The sequence below is a fragment of the Talpa europaea genome, assembly GCF_964194135.1.
Source record: "Talpa europaea genome assembly, chromosome: 5".
Classification (NCBI taxonomy): domain Eukaryota; kingdom Metazoa; phylum Chordata; class Mammalia; order Eulipotyphla; family Talpidae; genus Talpa; species Talpa europaea.
This window is the reverse complement of record NC_140071.1, coordinates 102,022,688-102,043,813: the sequence shown is the minus strand read 5'-3', so window position 1 is coordinate 102,043,813 and position 21,126 is coordinate 102,022,688. Positions and strand designations below refer to the sequence as shown.

General features: G+C 35.4%; 1 protein-coding gene across 5 annotated transcripts in view; it reads right to left on the bottom strand.

The window, feature by feature from the left end:
- ANKRD17 (ankyrin repeat domain 17) overlaps positions 1-21,126 on the bottom strand; it is a gene marked incomplete at both ends in the record, with an annotated part of 144,430 nt that overhangs the window by 12,334 nt on the left and 110,970 nt on the right. For all 5 annotated transcript variants that reach the window (XM_084233291.1, XM_084233292.1, XM_084233294.1 and 2 more), the window contains 9 exons: positions 492-2,125; positions 3,580-3,729; positions 6,031-6,186; positions 6,656-7,103; positions 8,095-8,266; positions 16,495-16,611; positions 17,810-17,905; positions 18,914-19,076; positions 20,371-20,546. In XM_084233291.1, coding sequence (XP_084089417.1) covers positions 492-2,125; positions 3,580-3,729; positions 6,031-6,186; positions 6,656-7,103; positions 8,095-8,266; positions 16,495-16,611; positions 17,810-17,905; positions 18,914-19,076; positions 20,371-20,546 — 3,112 coding nt within the window. The remainder of the gene's footprint in view (positions 1-491; positions 2,126-3,579; positions 3,730-6,030; positions 6,187-6,655; positions 7,104-8,094; positions 8,267-16,494; positions 16,612-17,809; positions 17,906-18,913; positions 19,077-20,370; positions 20,547-21,126) is intronic.

Sequence of the window (21,126 nt, the reverse complement as noted above, 5' to 3'; positions counted from 1 at the left end):
CACTTGAAATATGGCCATTTTTACTGAGAAGTCAATTTTAAATTTCATTTAAATTCAAATAATATACATGGCTGATGGCTACCTGTTTAACTGTGCTGCTCCAAATTTTCCTCATTATTTTAAAAATTTGCAATCAGAAATTAAATCAAGTTTTAAAAATTTTATTTTTCATTTGAAACAAAAGCAAACTTTTGTTGGCACAGCCTTACTAAATTAAAATAAGATTATTTTTTTATTTTGAGAGAAAAATATGCCTGATGAAATTTATTTAAGGAGAATTCATGACAAAATCCACTGCAGTTTCTAAGAAGAAAGGGGGGGAAAAAACCATAATAAACCCATGTAATAGTCACAAGAACATTTGAGTAAACTGAGTACAACAATTTCTGTTCATATGCCCAATCAGAGTAAAACTAGAAAATGATGAAAAAAGAATTTTCCTATCAGTGGATAAATGAGCAGGTACAAAATGTCATAAAAATCAAACTCACCTGAGGGACTTGGAGCAGGTCTCTGTAATGGTGGTCTAAAACCTGGAGCTTTGGAAGTATCAGACTGATGTAAAGGATCTGAATTTGGCAAATATGAGGATTTTCCTGATAGCATAGATTCTGGTGTTGACTGAGATGAAACAACAGATCCTCCCCAGAAGGCATGAGCAGAAGTAGGGTTGTTTTCAAACAATGTGCTAAAGGGCCCAAATGGTAAAGGAGCACTGAAATTGGGAGCAATAGGCTTATTTGCTGGATGTACTGAATTTTGACAAGCACTTTGTGTACTTAAGGTCGAAGGTAGCTGAACAGAAGAGGGAACACTGTGAGGTCTTTTAATGTGATTGACACTGAGGACGGCAACAGATGAGTTTTGCACTGGAGCTGGATTCTTATGAGGGGCAGTTGTGCCATGAGAGGGTGGTCTAATAGCAGGGGTTTCCATTTTAGGAGCGGGCTGGGAGCATCCCATTTGTGTCTGAGGCATAGGGTAAGTCACTGGGGCAGTAGAAGGCACCGCCACTGGAGCAGAACTTGTTGTTGCTAAAGGAACAGTCATTCTAACTTCCGGGGGAGGAACCTGAGACTGCTGAAGAGGTGGTCTTGGTTCCTGAGAAACTGATCCCGGAGGTTGTTGCTGAGTAGAATGAACTGATGAACTCGCAGAAGAACTGCTGCTGTTTGGAGGTCTACTGTTTGCTGTTTCTACTACTGGTGGACTACTTGCTTCCTGTTCAGAGGAAGATGCCCCTTTATTTGGAGATACTGTTCCGCAATCCAAAGGACTATTTCTGGAAACCCCTCCTGGCTGGGCTGGTGGTGACGGGGAAGATGGGGATGATACTGGGTAGTGTTCTTTGGCAGTAGGCATAGGATATGTGGCATTTGTGGGTGCAGTGCTATTGTTGCTTGCTGTGGTTGTGACTGTTGTGGTGGTGGCATTGGATGTCTTCACAACTGTGACAAAAAGCTGCCTTCTGACGGAAGGTGAACTTGGACTGCCATTTGTAGATGTACCAGGCACCGTTGAAGCTGATGAACTGGTTGTAGTTGTTGGACTTGAAGTTAAAGAACCTGCTGAATTCACCTGAGAACCACTGCTATTCTGATTGCTATGGCGAGGCACCATGTGAGGCTTAGGCGAGTTAGTAGCTCTGGCAGGGCTCAAAGGCCTGACAGGAAAAGGACCCCAAGTGGATTGAGCTGGTGGAAAAGTACCTCCAAAGTGGGTCATGGGCAACCTTGGTGGACGGATCTGCTGGAAAGTCTGAGCAGCAAGCAAAGCATGTGCAAACTGTGGAGGAGGATATGCTAATGGAAGAGAAACCGGAAAACCAGGCCTCACATTATTCACTGGGTTCTTAATGGTTTTGTGAGTAGATGCAGAAGAAATTGCAGGCACAGTGAGTGCTGTGGCAGTTTGAGATGTTGATGACAGAGCTACAGTCGTCATTTTAATTCCCATTAAGGAACTGTTAGCAGCAGTGGTGGTAGGTGCTGATGACCCTATTTTGGAATTTGCTGAGGAGCTTTTCAAACGATTCTTTGGAATAAGTTCATCAATTTCTTTGTCTGGATCCTTGATCAGAGCATTGATCAATTGAGTTGCTTGTCTTGTTGATTCAGTACCACCCCTATGAATTGACCAAAAAAAAAAAAAAAAAAAAAAAAAAAAAAAAAAAAATTAGGTCCAAATTTCCCTTTTAATATGAAAAGTACAAATTCAATTATGTGTTGTACACATACATACAGAAATTAGATAATGAAAGTAGCACTTTCCTGACCATTCTTGAGGTATTCTGCAAACAAAGCAACTATCCTGACACAACTGCAATTTTCAAAGGAAGAATAAATGATTTTTTTTCCAAAAATTCATTTTACTATTGTTGTCTAAGACTAAGAAATAATTTTTAGACTGTAAAATACATAAGTTAGGCTTTTATGTAATTCATACCATTGCTGTAGAGTTAAACAGTTGATAAATACTAAAAGCAATACAATTAAACAAGGAAAACAGTACAGCTGAATAAGAAAATGGTATTTTAGAACATATAGATACATATATAGATACATTATACATAATGTATCTATTAGTTGATTCTCTATTGGTAGAATGATTATTAATATTCCTCTAGAAAGGGATCTCAAAATGTGGGAGGAATACCGATAATGCCAACAATGGCTGAAAAGTCAAACCCTCGTATTGAATCTTCAGGAAAATATTTGATTGTAAAGATAGCCTTGTAGAAACCCTAAGAGAGAAAGTCTCAGCAAGGTTATCTGCTTTTCTTTTCTCGGGGATAAGCAGGTTGTGACTGCTTAGCTATCCCAAAAGAGAGAAAAACAAGATAGAAGTATAAGTAGAAAATAATGTTAATTGTTTCCTTCCTTTTGAGGAAGATTATATAACTATGAGCCCCCCTATTACAGAAAGGGAGCACCTGCTTCTTAGAAGCAAACTTAGGATTTCTTAGAATAACATCTTTATTTTTGCGTTTATCAGGCACAGACACATACAAGACAAATAGCCACATTAGATTTAAATCTGTTACTGAGCCAATATTCTAAAAACACAATCTCAGAATAACAAACATCAAATGCTAATTTAAGAGAAAAATGGAAATCTGTTCAAATTGTGTTGGAAGCCCATTCCCATGGAAAGTCTCAGAATAAATTTTTAAGAATGTCACATGAAGAGTTTATGTAAGGAAAAGAAATATCAAAATCAACAAACAACTATGAACCAGAGACACTCTATGGGGGGTGGGGGGCGGGGAAAGGAGGGATGGGGGTCATAATAAGGGGGTTGTAATTGTATGGGGAATATAAAAATAAAATTTAAATAAAAAAAGATTATCTAAACCTATGCCCGATACACATGAAAGAAAAATTTCTTCAAAGCCCTTTGAAATATTTTGTAAATATATGAATTACAGAAAAAAACTGTAGAGATTATCAAACAATAATCAAATTCCCATTAAAAAATGTATGCTATTAAATACAAAGTTTCATAATTCCAATGCTTATATGTCATTAAGTTATAGTGCAATAAAACACAAAGGAAGAAAACATAGGAGACAAAGTTTGCCTTATAGTTATTATCCGGTCTCCTGTCTTGTCTTTCTGCTTATCAATATCTATGTGTGCACCGGTGAACTCCCGGATAGCATTAATATTACAGCCTCCTCTTCCAATCACTCTGGATATCACAGTTGATGGAACAGATACTTTCTTTGACCTGTATAAAAGTTGCAAAGATAAATTAAAATAAACAATTAGTATCAGTAGTTGTGATTAAAGATAAGTGGAGAGAGAGAGTACTACTAACGTCAGTTTCTGTAAACATATTTAGAAACTAAACAGAATAAATTTTTGTTGAAAAAGCCTCCTCTATCCATTGTCACTCTATTGGCTACAAAGAAAATAGGATAGATGGATGGATTAGTTTCCATAGCTGGCTTTAGACTTTCATCCTTCATTAGCATCTGTGAAGCACATATTATATAAATATACTAATGGCAAATAAGATACACATGGATTTCTGCCCACATATACTGATTTATAAATACCAACGAAGAAAACTACACCACCATGTGATGAGCACACTAATGGAGTATCATAAAAACACATTAGCTGACGCATTTAATCAAGCCTATGGAATCATGGACAGCTTCTTGTGACAGCTTTGTATGTTTCACTCATAGTCTTCATTTTATTTTAGATATATGATAAACTGTAAAGGTTCTATTAAAAATTCACTGTTTCCTTGCATTTTGCTAGAAGCATTAAAATGATTATTCCCAAATATGGAAACTCACTACTGGATGTTTAGTAGTATGAAGGGGGAAAAAGTTCATTCTAATTTCAGAAAAGCAAAAAAAAACCCATCTGACAATTGCAAAATCACATTACAATTTTAAACATTCTGATTCAGAAAAAATAGACATAAATTTCTGACAAATATAAATTAAATAATACTTCCAAAAGAAACAGTGTAACTCAATAAAGAAAATTAGACAATTATGCTTTAATGAATAAATTATTTAGAATATTAAAAATGCTATATATTTTATTTTTTATTTTATTATTTTATTATTTTATATTTTTTTAATAGAGGCATTTTTATTTATTTATTTATTTATTTGTTTGTTTGTTTGTTTGTTTATACAAGCACTGGGTACAGTCAGAAGCACGGGAGGGTGAGAGAATTCACCAGAGCCAGAGCGGGGAGCAGAGCAGGCAGAAGGACTGAGTACACTGCTGAGGGGAGCAGCGGGAGGCAGGAGAGGTCTGCGCGCCATGTGGGACCCTCCTCTGGTGGCCGGGGAGCAGCCGGGGATTGAACCGGCGCTGCGGAGACTGCGGTCAGCTTCGCAACCCAGCGCTCAACCGCTGCGCCACCGGGGAGGCCCCAAAATGCTATATATTTTAAAAGATAAAACATGAGATAAGGTATTACTTTGCCCTTTCACATACAAATTAAGTAACTTGATAATTCCTTTTTCCTTAAAGGGCATTAATAGTGATGGTTATTTTCAAATTAGTTAAAAATTTCTTGTATACCACAATACAAAATGTACGCTTAGTAAGTGAATTACCTGACTTTGGTGTAGAGAATATTATTATGATTTCAATAGACTATGTATATGTAAATGTTAGCTAAACTATGTGTTTGAGACATACACAGAGGAAAAGGTAGAGGTGAGGTGTGGGGAGAGGCTCTGTTCCAAAATAAACTGTATAGTTCATTTGAAAATTAACAGTAATAAATTTGTTTCAAATAAGCAAAAGTTTAATCTTTTGATGATATTTCTAAGAAGTTTTAAAAAAAATAGGTTATCAAAGACTTATAATGTATCATAACCTTTCTGAGACTGTGGTTCCTCACACCACCTCCTAGTGTCTGGGATACTGATCTATTTTTGACACATACTATTTGAAGAATCCTAAGCAAAATATAGTAAAATATTTTAGTATTAAAATCCTTGATAAAGGTGTCCTATGATTTAAAGACAGTAGTTTAAAATCAGCACTTATTCATTTATCAAATATTTACAAGTATATAGTAGATACTACATATTTGGGTCTAAGATTAGAAAGTTGAGCAAGATACTGTCAACTTTAAAGAACTTAAGCTTTCTTCCCAAGACTGCCCGCTTATATCTAATCAGGCAGCTTTCCTGCCCACCTGTGACTATGCAGGTGCCTCTCTTTTTCTCCTTTTCCTAATAAACCTGTCCTTTTAAAATGTGAAAGGATAAAAAAAGGAGAAAGATTAGTTACCTACCAAATACCAATATTTATGGGGTGGGGTCAGGCAGACACCACAATCATTAACCTTTCCATGTAAAATCTCCCAATTTAAAAATTATTAACATATACTTTAAAAAAAATCCAAAGTATGGTATAGGTTATCTCTGTTGGCAAGATTCAACCTTGAGCAACCACTTTATTAATCTTTGGAGGAATTTGACTGGAAAGTAAACCATGCTTCACTGTACAACAGAGCACAGAAAAAGAATGAAAAAGAATCACGTACCTTCTTACAACTTCCTTCCATCCTTCTTCCCTCTTTTGTCCACGCTTAGGACTTGCTACTGTTAACTTCCCATTTGGAGAGGAAAGGGGAGATGGACCAGATTTTGTGCAAGTGGACAAAGAATTACTGGTCACTTCACTGATAGTCTCTGACAATCTTTAAGAGAGAGAGAAAAAGTACATAAAGTGTAGAACAGATGTAGAATTAAGGGATAATGCAGTCTATTCCATTATTCTTTTATTTTTGGAATAAATATGGAGAACAAAGGAAATCCCTTTTTATGGTTTTCTTCACTACTTAGCTTAAGATGAAGAGCCAATTTTTAAGATACTATGTAGAGGTCAAATATAGTAGAGAAGAATCACAATAATAATCCCTGAGAAACCATAAATAATATTTTCAAGAGCAGTAAGTTTAGTAACAAAAAAGAATAAATTACACAGTAAAAATAATCTTTCACTAATACAAAATCTACAAAACAGCTTTCTCTTTAAATGAAATTGTGCCTTCTTTAAGCATATTTTTCCAGTTTGTCAATTTGCTTTACTAAAAAAAAAAAAAAAAAAAAAAAAAAAAAAAAAAAAAATCAGCAGTCTAAACAGTAAAAATAAAAATTTTAACTAACTTTATTGAAGTCTTGCCAGAAACAGATTTTCTTTCTTCCTTTGGAAATGTAACCAGAACTGATGGCTGCTTCTTGTTGGTCACAGTGGTAGTGACTACGGCAGCTGAATGATTGTCACTCTTTCGGCTGCTGTTGCTGTTACTACTTTCATCACTGCAGCTGCTGATCCTCATATTATCACTGTCCCCACTCTCGCTGGTACTGCTGCTCTTGGACTCTCCATTCACCTTCTCTGGTTGACTGTATGAAATTGGTAGTGGATCATCAAATATAATTTGAACGTTTTCTGGAGTAATTTTATTTTTCCTGTTTTTCCTCTTTGAACTGGTTGTTGTTATGGTATTATTTCTTTTACCATGGGAACCTGCCAAAGTTGTCCAGGTTGCAGATATACCTATGGTAGTAGTGGTTGTGGCACTTGGAGGCTCTGTCAAGACTTCAGGCTCATCTGTAAAAGAAACAACACTGAATTAGCAAGTTCTAAGTGTTCTTAGCATATATTTAGTTTATTTATACCTGGAATATAATAAACCTAAGTTACTTTGTAGACTATTAGACATAAAGCCATAGTCATTCTATTATTTGTTAAGTGAGATGGAGATAAATGATCCACTCTCTTCTCTTTAAGTTCTAAACAATGCATAGCAGGAAGTTACAAAGAATATTTTGGGGACCATTTAAGAAATAGGCAGGACTATGTATGGCGTATTATAAATTATATAATTATTAAATTTCTTGGATATGATAATGTGGTTATATAAAAGTGTTCTTTTTCTGGGAAATACCCGCTGAATTACTGGGGGGTGCTTTTGCATTCTGTGTAGAGCTTATAATCAAATTTCAAAAAAAGTGGAAAAAAAATAAAAGGGGGGAAATTAATACACACATACACTGTATTCATAACTTAGTGGCAATGATTCAGTGGTTTAGTGACAACGGTAACTTCACAATATATGCATCTCAGAGAATCTTTTAGTTAGAACCTAGTGAAAAATAATTCCTTTACTTGATGAGAAGCAAAATCTGAACAAGACCAGGATTATAGATAATATTACAGAATTATTGTTAATTTGTTAGGTATTTATAAAATTTTATTGTGATTAGGCAAATGAAATTTTTAGGATGTGTGTTAAAATAACTTTATTAAGTGTTCTGTCAGGATGTGTGCAGTTTACTTACAAATGACTCCGAAAAATATGTATACATATTTAGAGAGAAAAAGATAAATATGGCAAAATGTTTATTTTTTAAATCTATGTCAAATATTCAGGTATTTGTTTTATCATTCTTTTGCTTTGTAGGCTTGACATTCTTCATAATAAAAAGCGGGGGGGGGGGGGGAGTGAAACACATAAAAGTTTAAGTTGGAAATCTATTTTCACCTTAAGTAACTTATTTTGGGAATACATGAAACAAACTTGATGGTTAAGAGAAAATACCTTCAACTTTATGCTTTTCTTTTTCTTGAGCAGCTTGGAGTTCAAAATTTTCTTTATTTTTGGCTTCGATTTCTTCTAGTTTTCTTCTCTGTTCCTCCTTTTTCTTTCTTCTCTTTTCCTTTCTCTTTTCTCTTTTGGCAGCCAAAGCTAGCCTCCGGCTTTCTTCCCTTAACTGTTAAAGGGTTAATAAAACAGAATTATAACAACGCATTTTACCTGGGACAAAAGCTGAAACATAAAATATTATCATAAGGGTATACAGGGATACCATAAAATTCAAAGCCATCTAGTTTAATCAAGATCATATTGAAATTACTATAAAGAGAAAGTAATATTTTTAAATATAAAGATCAAATTAATGATTAAAGACAATCAACTATTAAAATGGGAGAGTGATAAAAAGATACATAGTTTCATAATCACTTAAAGAAATGTAAACTAAAACAACAAGATAACACTGGTTCATTAACTTGGCAAAATTAAAAATGATACCAGCAAAAGTTTGGGAAAATGAGTTCTTTTCTAGACTGACTGCTGTGGATGTAAGTGCTTATATTTTAGAAAAGTTTATATAAAAGTCTCCCATGGAAGTTACAAACTTCCAAATAATTTATTCTATTATTAGTGAAAAAAAAACATAAAGATTCAATAATTTCCATTGCAAAAAATTACTACAAAGGTCATAAATGAAAATAAGGCAAATCCATGAAATTTGGGGTTGGGAGTTATCAATAATATACATTCACAGAATACTAGCCAGTCACTAAAAGTTTCATAAATATATAATGTAAAAATACTCAATTTATTTTTTAAAAGATTATATTTATTTATTTTTGCATAGAAGAACTGATGTATAAGCCATAGATGCGGGGGGTAAGAGGATTCACCAGAGTTAGAATGGGGAACAGAACAGACGAAAACAGGAGAGCTCTGTTATGTCAAATGTGAATTAGCTTCCTGGCCAGGGATTGAACTCAGTTTGTACTTTGCTACGCATGCCTGCCTTTTGAGTTATACCTGTTAGGTGCTGCTGAAAAGTTTTGTCCACACTAAGTTTTTTACACCCTAGGGCAAAATACCGTAATATATTCTGGTAGGTAAAGGATAAACCTTTTTTTCTGGAAAGGGAAAACAGTTAAAAAGAATCTGTAGAACAGTGATACTTCTGTGAAGATGGATTTCAAGTATCCCCTAGAAATTTTTGCTGATCTTCCAGGGGTACTTGAAAGTATCAAAAACCTATCCTCACTTGAGCAGTAAGTCTTTAACTTCACTTGTTATTTTGATTCTCCAAGTTATTTTCTATACCATTCTCAAGGTTTACTTGAGACCAGTACTTACTTGACTGCTGTGGGTATAAATATTACACTTTAGAAAAGGTTATTTGGAAGTCTCCTATGAAAATTACAAACTTTTTCCTAACAATTTATTCTATAAAACGACTGTCTATAATGAAAATATAAGTTAAATATTTCCATTGCAAATTGAGTATAATGGCAACAAATGGAACACTACTAAGAACACCAGTAAAGGAGAAGCATTTGACCTTTCAGAAGCACTGGAAAGAACAAAGTAATCCATAACCTTCACTCCCCAGTTTACTGCAAAGGAGCAGGAATAATACCTGACTGGTGAGTTTGAAAAAAGGAACTGAGTGTGAGTGACTCTGTTCCCTCAGATCTTGTTTTAATGATGCTGCCTGTCCTCAGGAAACCTTTTATCTCAACTGCCTGCTTTCCAGTGAGGGAGAACTGCTGCTATCCTTCGTAGTTCTCATTTTGAATGGGTTAAGTGTAAGATGTGGGAATAAAGGGTGTGCCAGAAAAACATTTTTAAAGAAACTGTGGCTGTTTCTCTAATTTAGATTTAGGAATGACAAAACTGGGCCTCCCCTGGAGGTGCAGCGGTTAAGCGCTGGGCTGCAAAGCTGCCCGCAGCCTCTGCAGCACCGGTTTGTTCCCTGACCCTTGGTGAGGGTCCCACATGGCGTGACAGACTGCTCCTGTCTCGCCCACTGCTCCCCTCAGCAGTGTATTTTGTCAGTCTGCCTGTTCTGTTCCCTGCCCTGACTCTGGTGAACTCTCTCTCTCATCCTCCCACGCTTCTGACTGTACCCAGTGCTTGTATAAATAAATAAATCTTAAAAAAAAAAGGGGGGGGGAATGACAAAACTGTTATTTTATCTCTATCATATCTGCATGGACAGAAAAACCTTCAGAAGGTACAGGAAGTAGCTTCTGGGGCATTAAAATAACATGTTAAGTTCAAGACTTATGGAGCAGCCAGATGGGATTTTCATTTTATTGGAGTTTTAAATGTGCCCAAAAGGTAAGTTAATTGTGACTCACTTGGGGGTGGGGGGAGGCAAAACTTAAAAAAAAAGACAAATGTTTAAATCAGAAAGCAGGCTTGTGAGGGGGTGTGTGTGTGTGTGTGTGTGCGCGCGCGCGCTCTCGTGCTAGGTAGCATTTAGTGAGTAACAGTGGCTGGGTCTTAGGTATGCTATTACCTTAGGCCATCCAGAGTTCAGTCTGTAGGGGCTAGCCATTTGGCCACAGTAAGAGCAGACAGAGTTTAGTCCTAAAGGCTGATTAGGTTTAAATTCTGAAGTTCTATGATCATTTTTTTTTAAAAGATTTTATTTATTTATTTATACATACAAGCACTGGGTACAGTCAGAAGCGCGGGAGGGTGAGAGAATTCACCAGAGCCAGAGCAGGGAGCAGAGCAGGCAGAAGGACCGAAGTACACTGCTGAGGGGAGCAGCGGACGGCAGGAGAGGTCTGCGCGCCATGTGGGACCCTCCGCCGGTGGCCGGGGAGCAGCCGGGGATCGAACCAGCACTGCAGAGGCTGCGGGCAGCTTCGCAACCCAGTGCTCAACTGCTGCGCCAACGGGGAGGCCCAGTTCTATGATAGTCTGGATCATCTTGTAAATGTTACTACCATTTATGGTTTTTTTTTTTTTTAAAGATTTAGGTTTTTATTTATTTATTTATTTTTTATTTATACAAGCACTGGGTACAGTCAGAAGCGCGGGAGGGTGAGAGAATTCACCAGAGCCAGAGCGGGGAGCAGAGCAGGCAGAAGGACCGAAGTACACTGCTGAGGGGAGAGCAGGTGGCAGGAGAGGTCTGCGCGCCACGTGGGACCCTCCTCCGGTGGCCGGGGAGCAGCCGGGGATCGAACTGGTGCTAGAGGCTGCGGGCAGCTTCGCAACCCAGCACTCAACTGCTGCACCACCGGGGAGGCCCCATTTATGGGGTTTTTTTTAAAGATTTATTTATTTATGCATACAACAGCTGGGGTATAGACCAGAGGTATAGGGGTGTGTTTGAGAGGATTCACCAAAGAGAGTGGGGGAGCAGAACAGGCAGATCTACTGAAATACATTGCTGAGGGGAGCAGTGGGTGAGACGGAAGAGGTCTGCTGCATCATGTGGGTTAGCTCCCTGGCTGGCCTGAGATTGAACTCGTGCTAAAGTGACTGGTGATAGCTTAATAGCACTGTCTTTAACCCCTGTGCCACCAGGGGGGCCTGAGGTTTGGGTTAAAGAGATACTCTTGGGATCAGCTGGTATGTATTTAGAGTTAAGAAGCAGGATGAGTTCACCAGTAAATAAAGAAGATCATGTGATGAGTAAAGGGGCTATCCAACTAAGCAGAGAAGAGGAGGCAGTAATGAGTAAAGGGGCTATCCAACTAAGCAGAGAAGAGGAGGCACTAGCAAAAGATATACAGAAGACTGAGAGGCAGGAGAAAAACCATGTGTGTAGAATAATCAACTCAAGAAACATAGTATGTCAGATATTATTAAACTTAGTTACGTAAGGACAGAGAAGTAATCAGGTACATGAAAGCCATTTGGAGACCATAAAAGCTGTTTTGGTGGGAGCTGTGGGAGTGAGAGCCTAGGAGCAGACTCAAGTGAAAATAAGAAGTAGAGAGAGTCAAAACAGGTAAGGACTTCTGATGTCAAGGGGAGCAAAAAAATGGGTTTGTAGCTGAAAACTGGGAAGAGAGAGTAGGAGGAATCAAACGAATAGCATAATAAGCATACATGATAATCAGTGCTCCAGGAGAGGGGAGAAAATTATATGAGAAAGAAGAATTGCAGCACCAATGCTCTTGAGTAGGGAGGACTGACTGATAAGCTCTAGTTAATAAATGAAGAGACTGGTTAAAAAATATTTTATTTAGTAACTGGCAGGAAGTATGTGTGGGAACAGGTAGATTGGGTGAGGAATATCTTTTAGCAGTTTCCCCCAATATTTCAGGATACACTAAATGAAGGAGAGAATGTATTGGGAGTCAGAATAAAGAAGGTAATAAATACTGGTCTAGATAAGTGGGAGAAGAAATTAAACCAGGCAGGGTCCAGGTAAGACTAAAGAAAAAGAGTAACAGTTGAGGGGGGCGGGGCAGGATAAAGAAATCCTATAATTTAATGGTAGGCAGATAACTGTCAGGACTGTTACACATAGATTCCAGAGTGAGTAAAACTGAAAATACAGGTGCTGATAATCAGAATGATATATTTAATATTTCAATTGTGGGATGAAGACATTAAAATCTTTAGGTGGTGACAAAAATCCCAATTGAAAATACTTATTAGAGGGCCTCCCCAGTGGCGCAGCAGTTGAGCGCTGGGTTGCGAAGCTGCTCGCAGCCTCCGCGGCGCCGGTTCGATCCCTGGCTGCTCCCCGGCCACTGGAGGAAGGTCCCACATGGCACGCAGACCTCTCCTGCCGCCCGCTGCTCCCCTCAGCAGTGTACTTCGGTCCTTCTGCCTGTTCTGCTCCCCACTCTGGTTCTGGTGAGTTCTCTCACCCTCCCGCGCTTCTGACTGTACCCAGTGTTTATATAAATATATAAACAAACAAACAAATAAATAAATCTTTAAAAAGAAAGAAAATACTTATTAGAAATATTTTTAAATACAACCTGCATAGCTCCTTAAAGCTATGAAAGTTGAAAATAATAAGTGATAAAATGGAGGAATTAAACAAGTATTTCTAAGAAGCAGACTAACAATATCCACTAAGGATTCTAACAGTCAAAAACATAACCTACTTGTTAATATCCTAGGATCATAAGCAATTAACTGCAGAGGATTCCATAGCTCAACCAGATGCACTGCTTTAGAGAACAGGGACTCTTCCGCATAGTAAATGCTCAATACATAAATGTTTCCTGAATAAGTTAAGGAAATCTGACACATACAATGGGCAGTAGTGTCAGCAGGTTTTACAAAAACCTATTAACCAAATTAGAATGACAGGTCAAAGAAGCACTTTTATACAACCAGTTAAGTCATCCAAATAGAACATCAACATAGACCAGAAAAGACCAACTCCAAGGATATTCCTAAATCAGAAATGTTGGAGTCGGAATGTACTGTTTCAAAAGGCAAAAAGAAGTATATTTTCCTGGATATAAATCACAAGTAAAAATTAGTGAGCCAAACCCTGTCAGACTCCAATTGGATAATCTTTTAAACAAATACATGGCTGGAGTTTCTAGAATTCTATGGAACAGCCCCATTCAAAACTGTCTACAAAATATCAGTGCATGCAGAAGAATCAGTTTACATCTAATTAATTTATGAATAAGATTTATCACCTTTGAGTTTTAATATTATGGAAAAATATGCAACGACATTTGAAAGAGGTTCCTTTTGACTTCCTTTTAAAACTGAGGTTCTGGAAACCATAAGCATCAAGGATAAGAAATACCAGTGAGAATTCAAAGAAATGGCATTCATGTATTGCTGATAACAGTAAGAAACTATTCTGGAAAGCATCAAATTTAAAACTATATACAGACACAATGAAGAAACTTTATAGAAATAAAAGTGCCAAAATATAAAGAAATAAGTATAAGGATATTTATTGCAACATTACTTGTAATGACAAAAACTGGTTAACAAATTTGCTATGCAGCATTTTAAATCACTATCAACTGACAATATACATCAGTTATTGAGACAGGGAAAGACATGTAATATATTCATGATTTTGATTTTTGAAAAGGACAACATCTCCATACATGTGTGATTATTAATATTCATTTAGCAAATATTTATTGTGCCTACAACATGCTAGGCATTATTCTATAGTGCATACATTTTAGTGGTAGAGATAAACAAGATAACTAAGCAGCATATAGTCTTTACATTAGAAAATAAAGAAGCAAAGTAGTGTCTGTGGAAGGGAGATGAAAGTTTGAGATCTCTGAAGAGGCATTCAAGACAGAAGATACATTAAGAGCAAACAGAATGGTCAGGTAGAATGAGTAAAGTGACCAAGATAAATAATAAGATCAGAGAGATAAGGAGTGATTTCAGTGGACAGATGGACATTCCTTAAATAACCTTATATTCTGTAGAGGTAAGGACTTAAGTAACCATACCAGATTTTTAATTTTAGTTACTTGACAATGCTGGCATATGTTTTTCTTGGGTTATTTTTCATATTCCACATTTGAAATTCAACAGTTTATTGTAATCAATAAACTGAAGCTCCTTTAAAAGCAACTTACTGACTCTTAGCCTTAGGTGTGCAATAAATCACTAAATTTATTTTGTGTAATAAACATCAAAGGTATGAACAATTAAGGGTTTTGTTTAAATATTTATATTTGTTTAAATATTTATAGGTTTTGTTTAAATATTTATCTTAGCTACAGAAAAAATGCTTTCTTGACTTAAGAAAACACACAATGTAAAAAACCCTTAATTTAGAACGCACATTTAAAAATAGGACAGTAATACAAAAATAAGATATTTTAATACTATAGAAAGAAAGAAATTTAAGAGGTAGCAGGTTATTTCAAATATGGGACAGGGAACAAGTGGATTTAAAATTTAAAAGAACTGGGTTCAAATCTTCACTAAGATTTACTTAACATCCCATATATTCAGTTTCTCCTTCTATAATATGATGGTAATAATATTTCTAATGAGAGGACTAAAATAATACATTTTGGGGCCTCCTGGGTGGCGAAGCGGGTTGAGCGTAGTGCTGTGAAGCTATCTTGCAGCCTCTGCAGCGCAGGTTTGATTTCTGGCTAGCCAGGGAGAAACCCACATGGCACAGCAGACCTCTCCTGTTGCGCCCGCTGCTCCCCTCAGCATTGTATTTCAGTCGTCTGCCTGTTCTCCTCCCCGTTCTGTCTCTGGTGAATCCTCTCACCCTCCCACGCCTCTGGCCTGTACCCCAGCTCTTGTATAAAAGTAAATAAATCTTGGGAAAAAAATGATTTATTAAAAAAAATAATAATACATATTGTATCATACAACTGGGCCTCATTATATTATTTGGTATTTAGTAAGCATTAAATATTAAGTGAAAATAAGAGGTCAATTAGAATTTACAGACATTATAACTATTAAATCTCAATGTGCTCATATTCTTTTAAAACCTCAAAATAGCCAACAAAATTAATTTTAGTTTGACCAGAGCCTAAAATAAAATTTTAAATAAAGAGCATCCAATGTTAAATATATTTTTGGGGAAAATGTAGTGCATTTTCATATTTAAAATAGAATAATATTTTTAGAATAATTTATATTTTCTTGATGCAAGACGAAATATATAGCTTAACATCGGCAATTATAGTAAATATACCTGACTCAAATTAAAAAGATGACCACTTTTAATTATCACTATATATCCATTAAGAATTTAAATAGTATATGCTAAATTTTACAGGATTTTTAATCTTACTGTAAAAATTTAAATGTGGCAAAATATGTATTACATAATATTCTATGCTAAGCAGTTCTTTTCCTGCTATGATTACTTATTTCTATTATGTAGTACATTAGTTACTGACAGGAAGGGGTAAAGCAGCAGCTATGGGACTATTTAAACTTTATGTTGGGAGCATTTTACTTCCTGTGCCAATAGATGGGAATAATGCTGTAGTTGGTCTGAAAGAGAAGAGTTCAAGAGAAAGCATCCATTTAAAAAATGTACTCATTAGAAAACATTCTACCACGTCATTGTATGTCCCTAAATTGGTTATGCCTTGTTAGGGTATTTTGGTATTCTGATATATCTGTTGGTAATAAATTATCTAGAATAAATTAAATAAATAACTGGATGAAATTAAGAGATCACTAATTCATATAAGATTAATACTGAGCATTAGACAGACCTTAACTGACATCTAGATCAAAGTAACTTCTATATGAAATTTTGTTAATTGATTACAAAGAAAATTCTCTTAATGGTATTTAAAATACTCATAATTTTCTTACTATTTGAGCCAAACCTGGAGAGAAAAATTACAGACATACTTGAAAGCAAAATACAAAACAAAAGCAACAGATTACAAATTAGGGGAAAGAAGCAGGAGAGAAAAAAGGTAGTTATTTTACACATGTGAAGATTATTACCTTTTCCAAGTCTAATTCCTCTAATAAAATGCTGGCATTTTTGTTAGCTTCAGCAGCCTGTCTATCTTTGGCTTGTACTATTGATTCCATGCAAAGATGACACTTCTTCAGCATTTCCTATAATAAAAAATTGAAACATTCCAGGCTTAAAAGCAATTCATATTTTAGAGAGATTTTTAAATCAAACCACTTAAACATTCAAGAAAGATCAGTAAAAAGGCAAAAAAGATTTAGCTAAAAAACATAAAAAAATACACAAAGAACATGTACTGTTATTCAAAATAATGTCCATTTGACTGCTACTTTGATTTTCAACTTCTGTAACTTGAATATAAAATATTTCATATAGCAAATTTATTCACATAGCAAATTCCTAAGTTATGTCAGGGGATAATTGGGCTTAAGAAAAACAAAAACAAGCCCTATTAGCAAAGAATAGACTTAAAAAATTTTAAGTACTTAATTGGCAAGAACTTATTCTCAAATATTCAAGCTCTGTTACTACACATTTATGTACAAGAATGTATCATAAATACATCAGAAATAGGTACTTAAACACATTTCTCAGTGATTTCATTCTCAGAACAAATTTTTGATAGGAAAGAGATATTTCCCTATTAAGAGGGAAGCCCTGTTACCACTCCCCTCCTTCCTCCAAAGTGTCAGTAGTATGCAGGATGTCAACTGTCAAAGGAATTTAGAGGCAGGCTGGATAGTGAATTAGTCACATTAAATGTTAAGGTAAAAAGCTGTCATGTAATAACTGCTGAGAAAATGTAACAGACATTTTAGATTTGCCGACCTCTTCGGATTTTCAGAAGTTATGTCTTAAGATTTTATTCAAATATTAGTAATATGTTTTAGGACTTTTCTCAAGTATTAGTATAAACTCCAAAACAGGGACAATCTCAGACAGGATTTATTTTATCTTCCCTACATTTCCTGCAAAAATCCTAGCCAATTATTTCTTCAATTGACAATTAACCTAACTTTTGTATTATGTTAAAGTTTTCTTTCCCAGTATTAAAATATACTATATTCACATTATGTGTAGGTACTTAAAAAAATACATCCACTGGACTTGTTCCTTTCAGAATAGATGTCATCCCAATATATGTATATAGAGATTAAAATACAAACAGTAACAACATTTACTTTAGATAGCTTAGTGTTTTACATAAAAATTAAGTTAAAAAATTGCTATATTCACATATTTCTGCTGAAACCAAGACTTTATTGTTAGCAACACACTCACACATAAACACACACACTCACAGAACACTTGCTCAGTAGAAAGAATATGATCTATATTTACCTTGTCAGTGATGGTTGCTATATATCTCATACATTCAGAATCTGACGGAAACTGATTGACTTCTTTGACTAAGTAGCGCACCACCTTCACATGACCCTAAAAATTAGATATCAATGGCAGGTTGAAAATATTAATATTTTATAAATCTACAATCTGTCTTAACTAAGATTTCACTTATATTAATGCCACAAAACAAAGAATTTAATTGGGCATTTTCTAAACTATAAATAAGAAACAGACTTTGGTTCTCTTCAGTCTACATTGTTCATTTGCATCTCACCCTCCAAAAAAGTTCAGAATAACTTGATCTAAACACCACTCTGATTCAAAAGTTACTCAAAAATCAGAATGAAGGATTTGTTTGAAAGAAAAAAATAATCATTTTTTCCTTGCTAAGTTATTAAAAAATGGACATTCAGTCATTTCTAAACATTAAGAATAGAAATAACTATTTTGTTCTTTTATTCTTTCAGATAAAAACTAAATACATAGCATAACCCTGTAGTAGGTAGTGTAAAAAACAAAATACATTTTCCTAAAGCAAAAGATATGATTATACTATGTAGTACAACACTGATCACTAAGTTCAAAGAGCATTTAGGTTCTCCACTTCCTCCAGATCACATTACTGCTCTCTGATCTATAAGCTAGCAAGTCTGGATAAGTAACTGCTTACATTTAGTGTATTTCCTTTATTGCCTCTATCTTTTCATTTAAGTAATTCTTTGTAATTTATATATTGAAGTAGTAATCTGTTTTTTTCCAATATCAAACTTGCATTTAAGAAATCAAAATAAATCATTAAATTAATTACACTCAGCTCTGTGCTATGTACTATAGAAAGTTTCTTCACTTACACACAAATTTATTTGTATTTCTGTCTGTAGTACATTTGATTTTCAGTATTTTCAAACACTGGCAAATGGGTTTTCATTATTTAATTCATTTAGCCTAGTTATTAAGTCAATCATTAAAAGTAAAATCCACTTTAGTTAAATTTTTCTCTGATATCCTCTACAAGAAAATATTTATAAAAAGTAAGCAATTAGTTACTCTTAACTGGATTTACATTTTGTGAAAGATTAAGAATACAAAGACTTCTACCTTTCTAAATGCTGCCATAAGAGGAGTTATCTTGCGGTTATCTGCTGCATCCACATCTGCACCTGCTTGCACCAGTAACTGAACCACGTCAAGGTGCCCACCATTTGCTGCTAGCCACAATGGAGTGTTCCCCTTCTTATTACGTACATCAATGTGAGCCCCCCTAAATGAATGACAGATATCACTGTTTAAAATGAAATGGAACAAATGCAGATAATAACAAAAATCAACTAATAACTTGTGAAAATATTCCACGAAGATGAAAACTCCTTATTATAGTAAAGAACTAAAATGCATGTGGCTCTCAAAATTACAAAGAATTTCCCGTCATATTAAACAATTTTTTTCATAATTGTTTTTCTTATTTTAAAGATGCCTTTTCCCATAATTCCAAGTTTTAAATTTTGAGAAAATGTGAGATTTAATTTAGTGAAAGTACATCCCATAAAAATCACAATAATTTGGGGCCTCCCTGGTCGTGCAAGGGGTGAAGTCATAGTACTATGAAGCAATCTGCAGCCATTGCAGCATGAGTTTAATCTCTGGCCAGGGAGGGACCCACATGGCACAGCAGACCTCCCCTGTCTCACCCACTGCTCCCCTCAGCAGTGTATATCAGTGGATCAGCCTGTTCTGCACCTCACTCTATCTCTGGTGAATCTGCTCACCCTCCCGCACCTATGGTCTACACCCCAGCTCTTGCATGTATAAATAAATCTTTAAAAAAATTAATAAAATCACAATAGTGTCCTAGAGACACAAATGTATCAGATTATTTGTATTCATGTATTTGTGTTAAGTGGTTTTAGAAAAGAAATGATCTAAAATATAACAGAACTTTTGTACTCTAGGCATCACGATAGCTAAGATTCATGGTGAATAACTGAGTTGATCTATTACAAAATACTAGTTATTAGGACACTATATTAATGTCTTTAAGACTGGCAAAGTAGGAAATCCAATTAAGCAGACAAGCATTTTTGAGAGAATGGGAGGCAATTGCAAAAACTATTCTTTATCTTGTCTGGTACCTTAAATACCTCCAAAATTTTGCCACTTAACAAAATTCTAATTACTATCAAGAACAAGAAAATCAATAAAGAAGGCAGAGGATTATTGCTAGACTTTTAAGACCTGGAACTACTCTTCACAAAATTCAAACTATGTGGGCGATATGAATATGGATGACAACAGCTGAAGGTTCAAATAGGTTATTATAGTACTTTGAAAGTGTATACACACAAGAAAGAAAAAGAAATATTTCTAGGTTGCACTGGAATAAATTAGATAATGTAGCGTATCTCTGAAGGTGTAGAAAATAAGAAGTAGGTTTAAAAAATAAAGCATGTACTTGTACTTTACAGAAGAAGACTTTTATAAGAGTACAATTCTCCCAGGGAAAAAAATCATCACTTGGAACACCATGTTCACATATGAAAGGTATAGTAACATCATACCTGCCAATGAGAAGCTCACAGAATTTATAATGCCCTTTGTCTGCTGCTATGGTTAAAGCTGTATCTCTCGAGGAGGGCACTGGAGGGGCATTAACATCAGCACCTTTATCCAAAAGAACTCTGCCCACCTCTGCATATCCACCAGAGGCAGCTTCCATTAGTGGTGTGAGGCCAGTCTAGGTTTAGTAAAAAATAAAACACAACACATAAGAAACTGCAAAGGACTAAAAATGTTAAAAAAACAACGATCTAGAAGAGCAATGATACAGTTGTCACAAGGACTCAAAACTAAATTTCAGACACAACTAGCCTGTTAATGTTATTTCTTGAAAAGTCAATCTACCAAATATCATTTTCTTACAAAAAATTTTAGTGTAAATGGTATTTAACAAATATTCCTTCCACTCTTTTATAGTAATACATACCTTTCGGACAATAAATAGCATTACCAGTAAAAATTTACTTGCACCCCTATGTTTACTGCAGCAATATTTACAACAGGCAAAACCAGGAAAGAACCCAAATGCCCAAAAATAGATGACTGGATCTGGAAGATGTGGTATATATACATAATGGAATATTATTCAGCAATCAAAAAAATAAACTCATGCCATTTGCACAATGTGGATGGAGCTAGAAGGAATTATGCTCAGTGAAATAAGCCAGAAGGAGAAAGAAAAATATCGGATGGTTTCACTTACAGCAGGAATACAGGGGAACCAAATAAGACATCAGTGTTTAAAAAAGGGGGGGGGG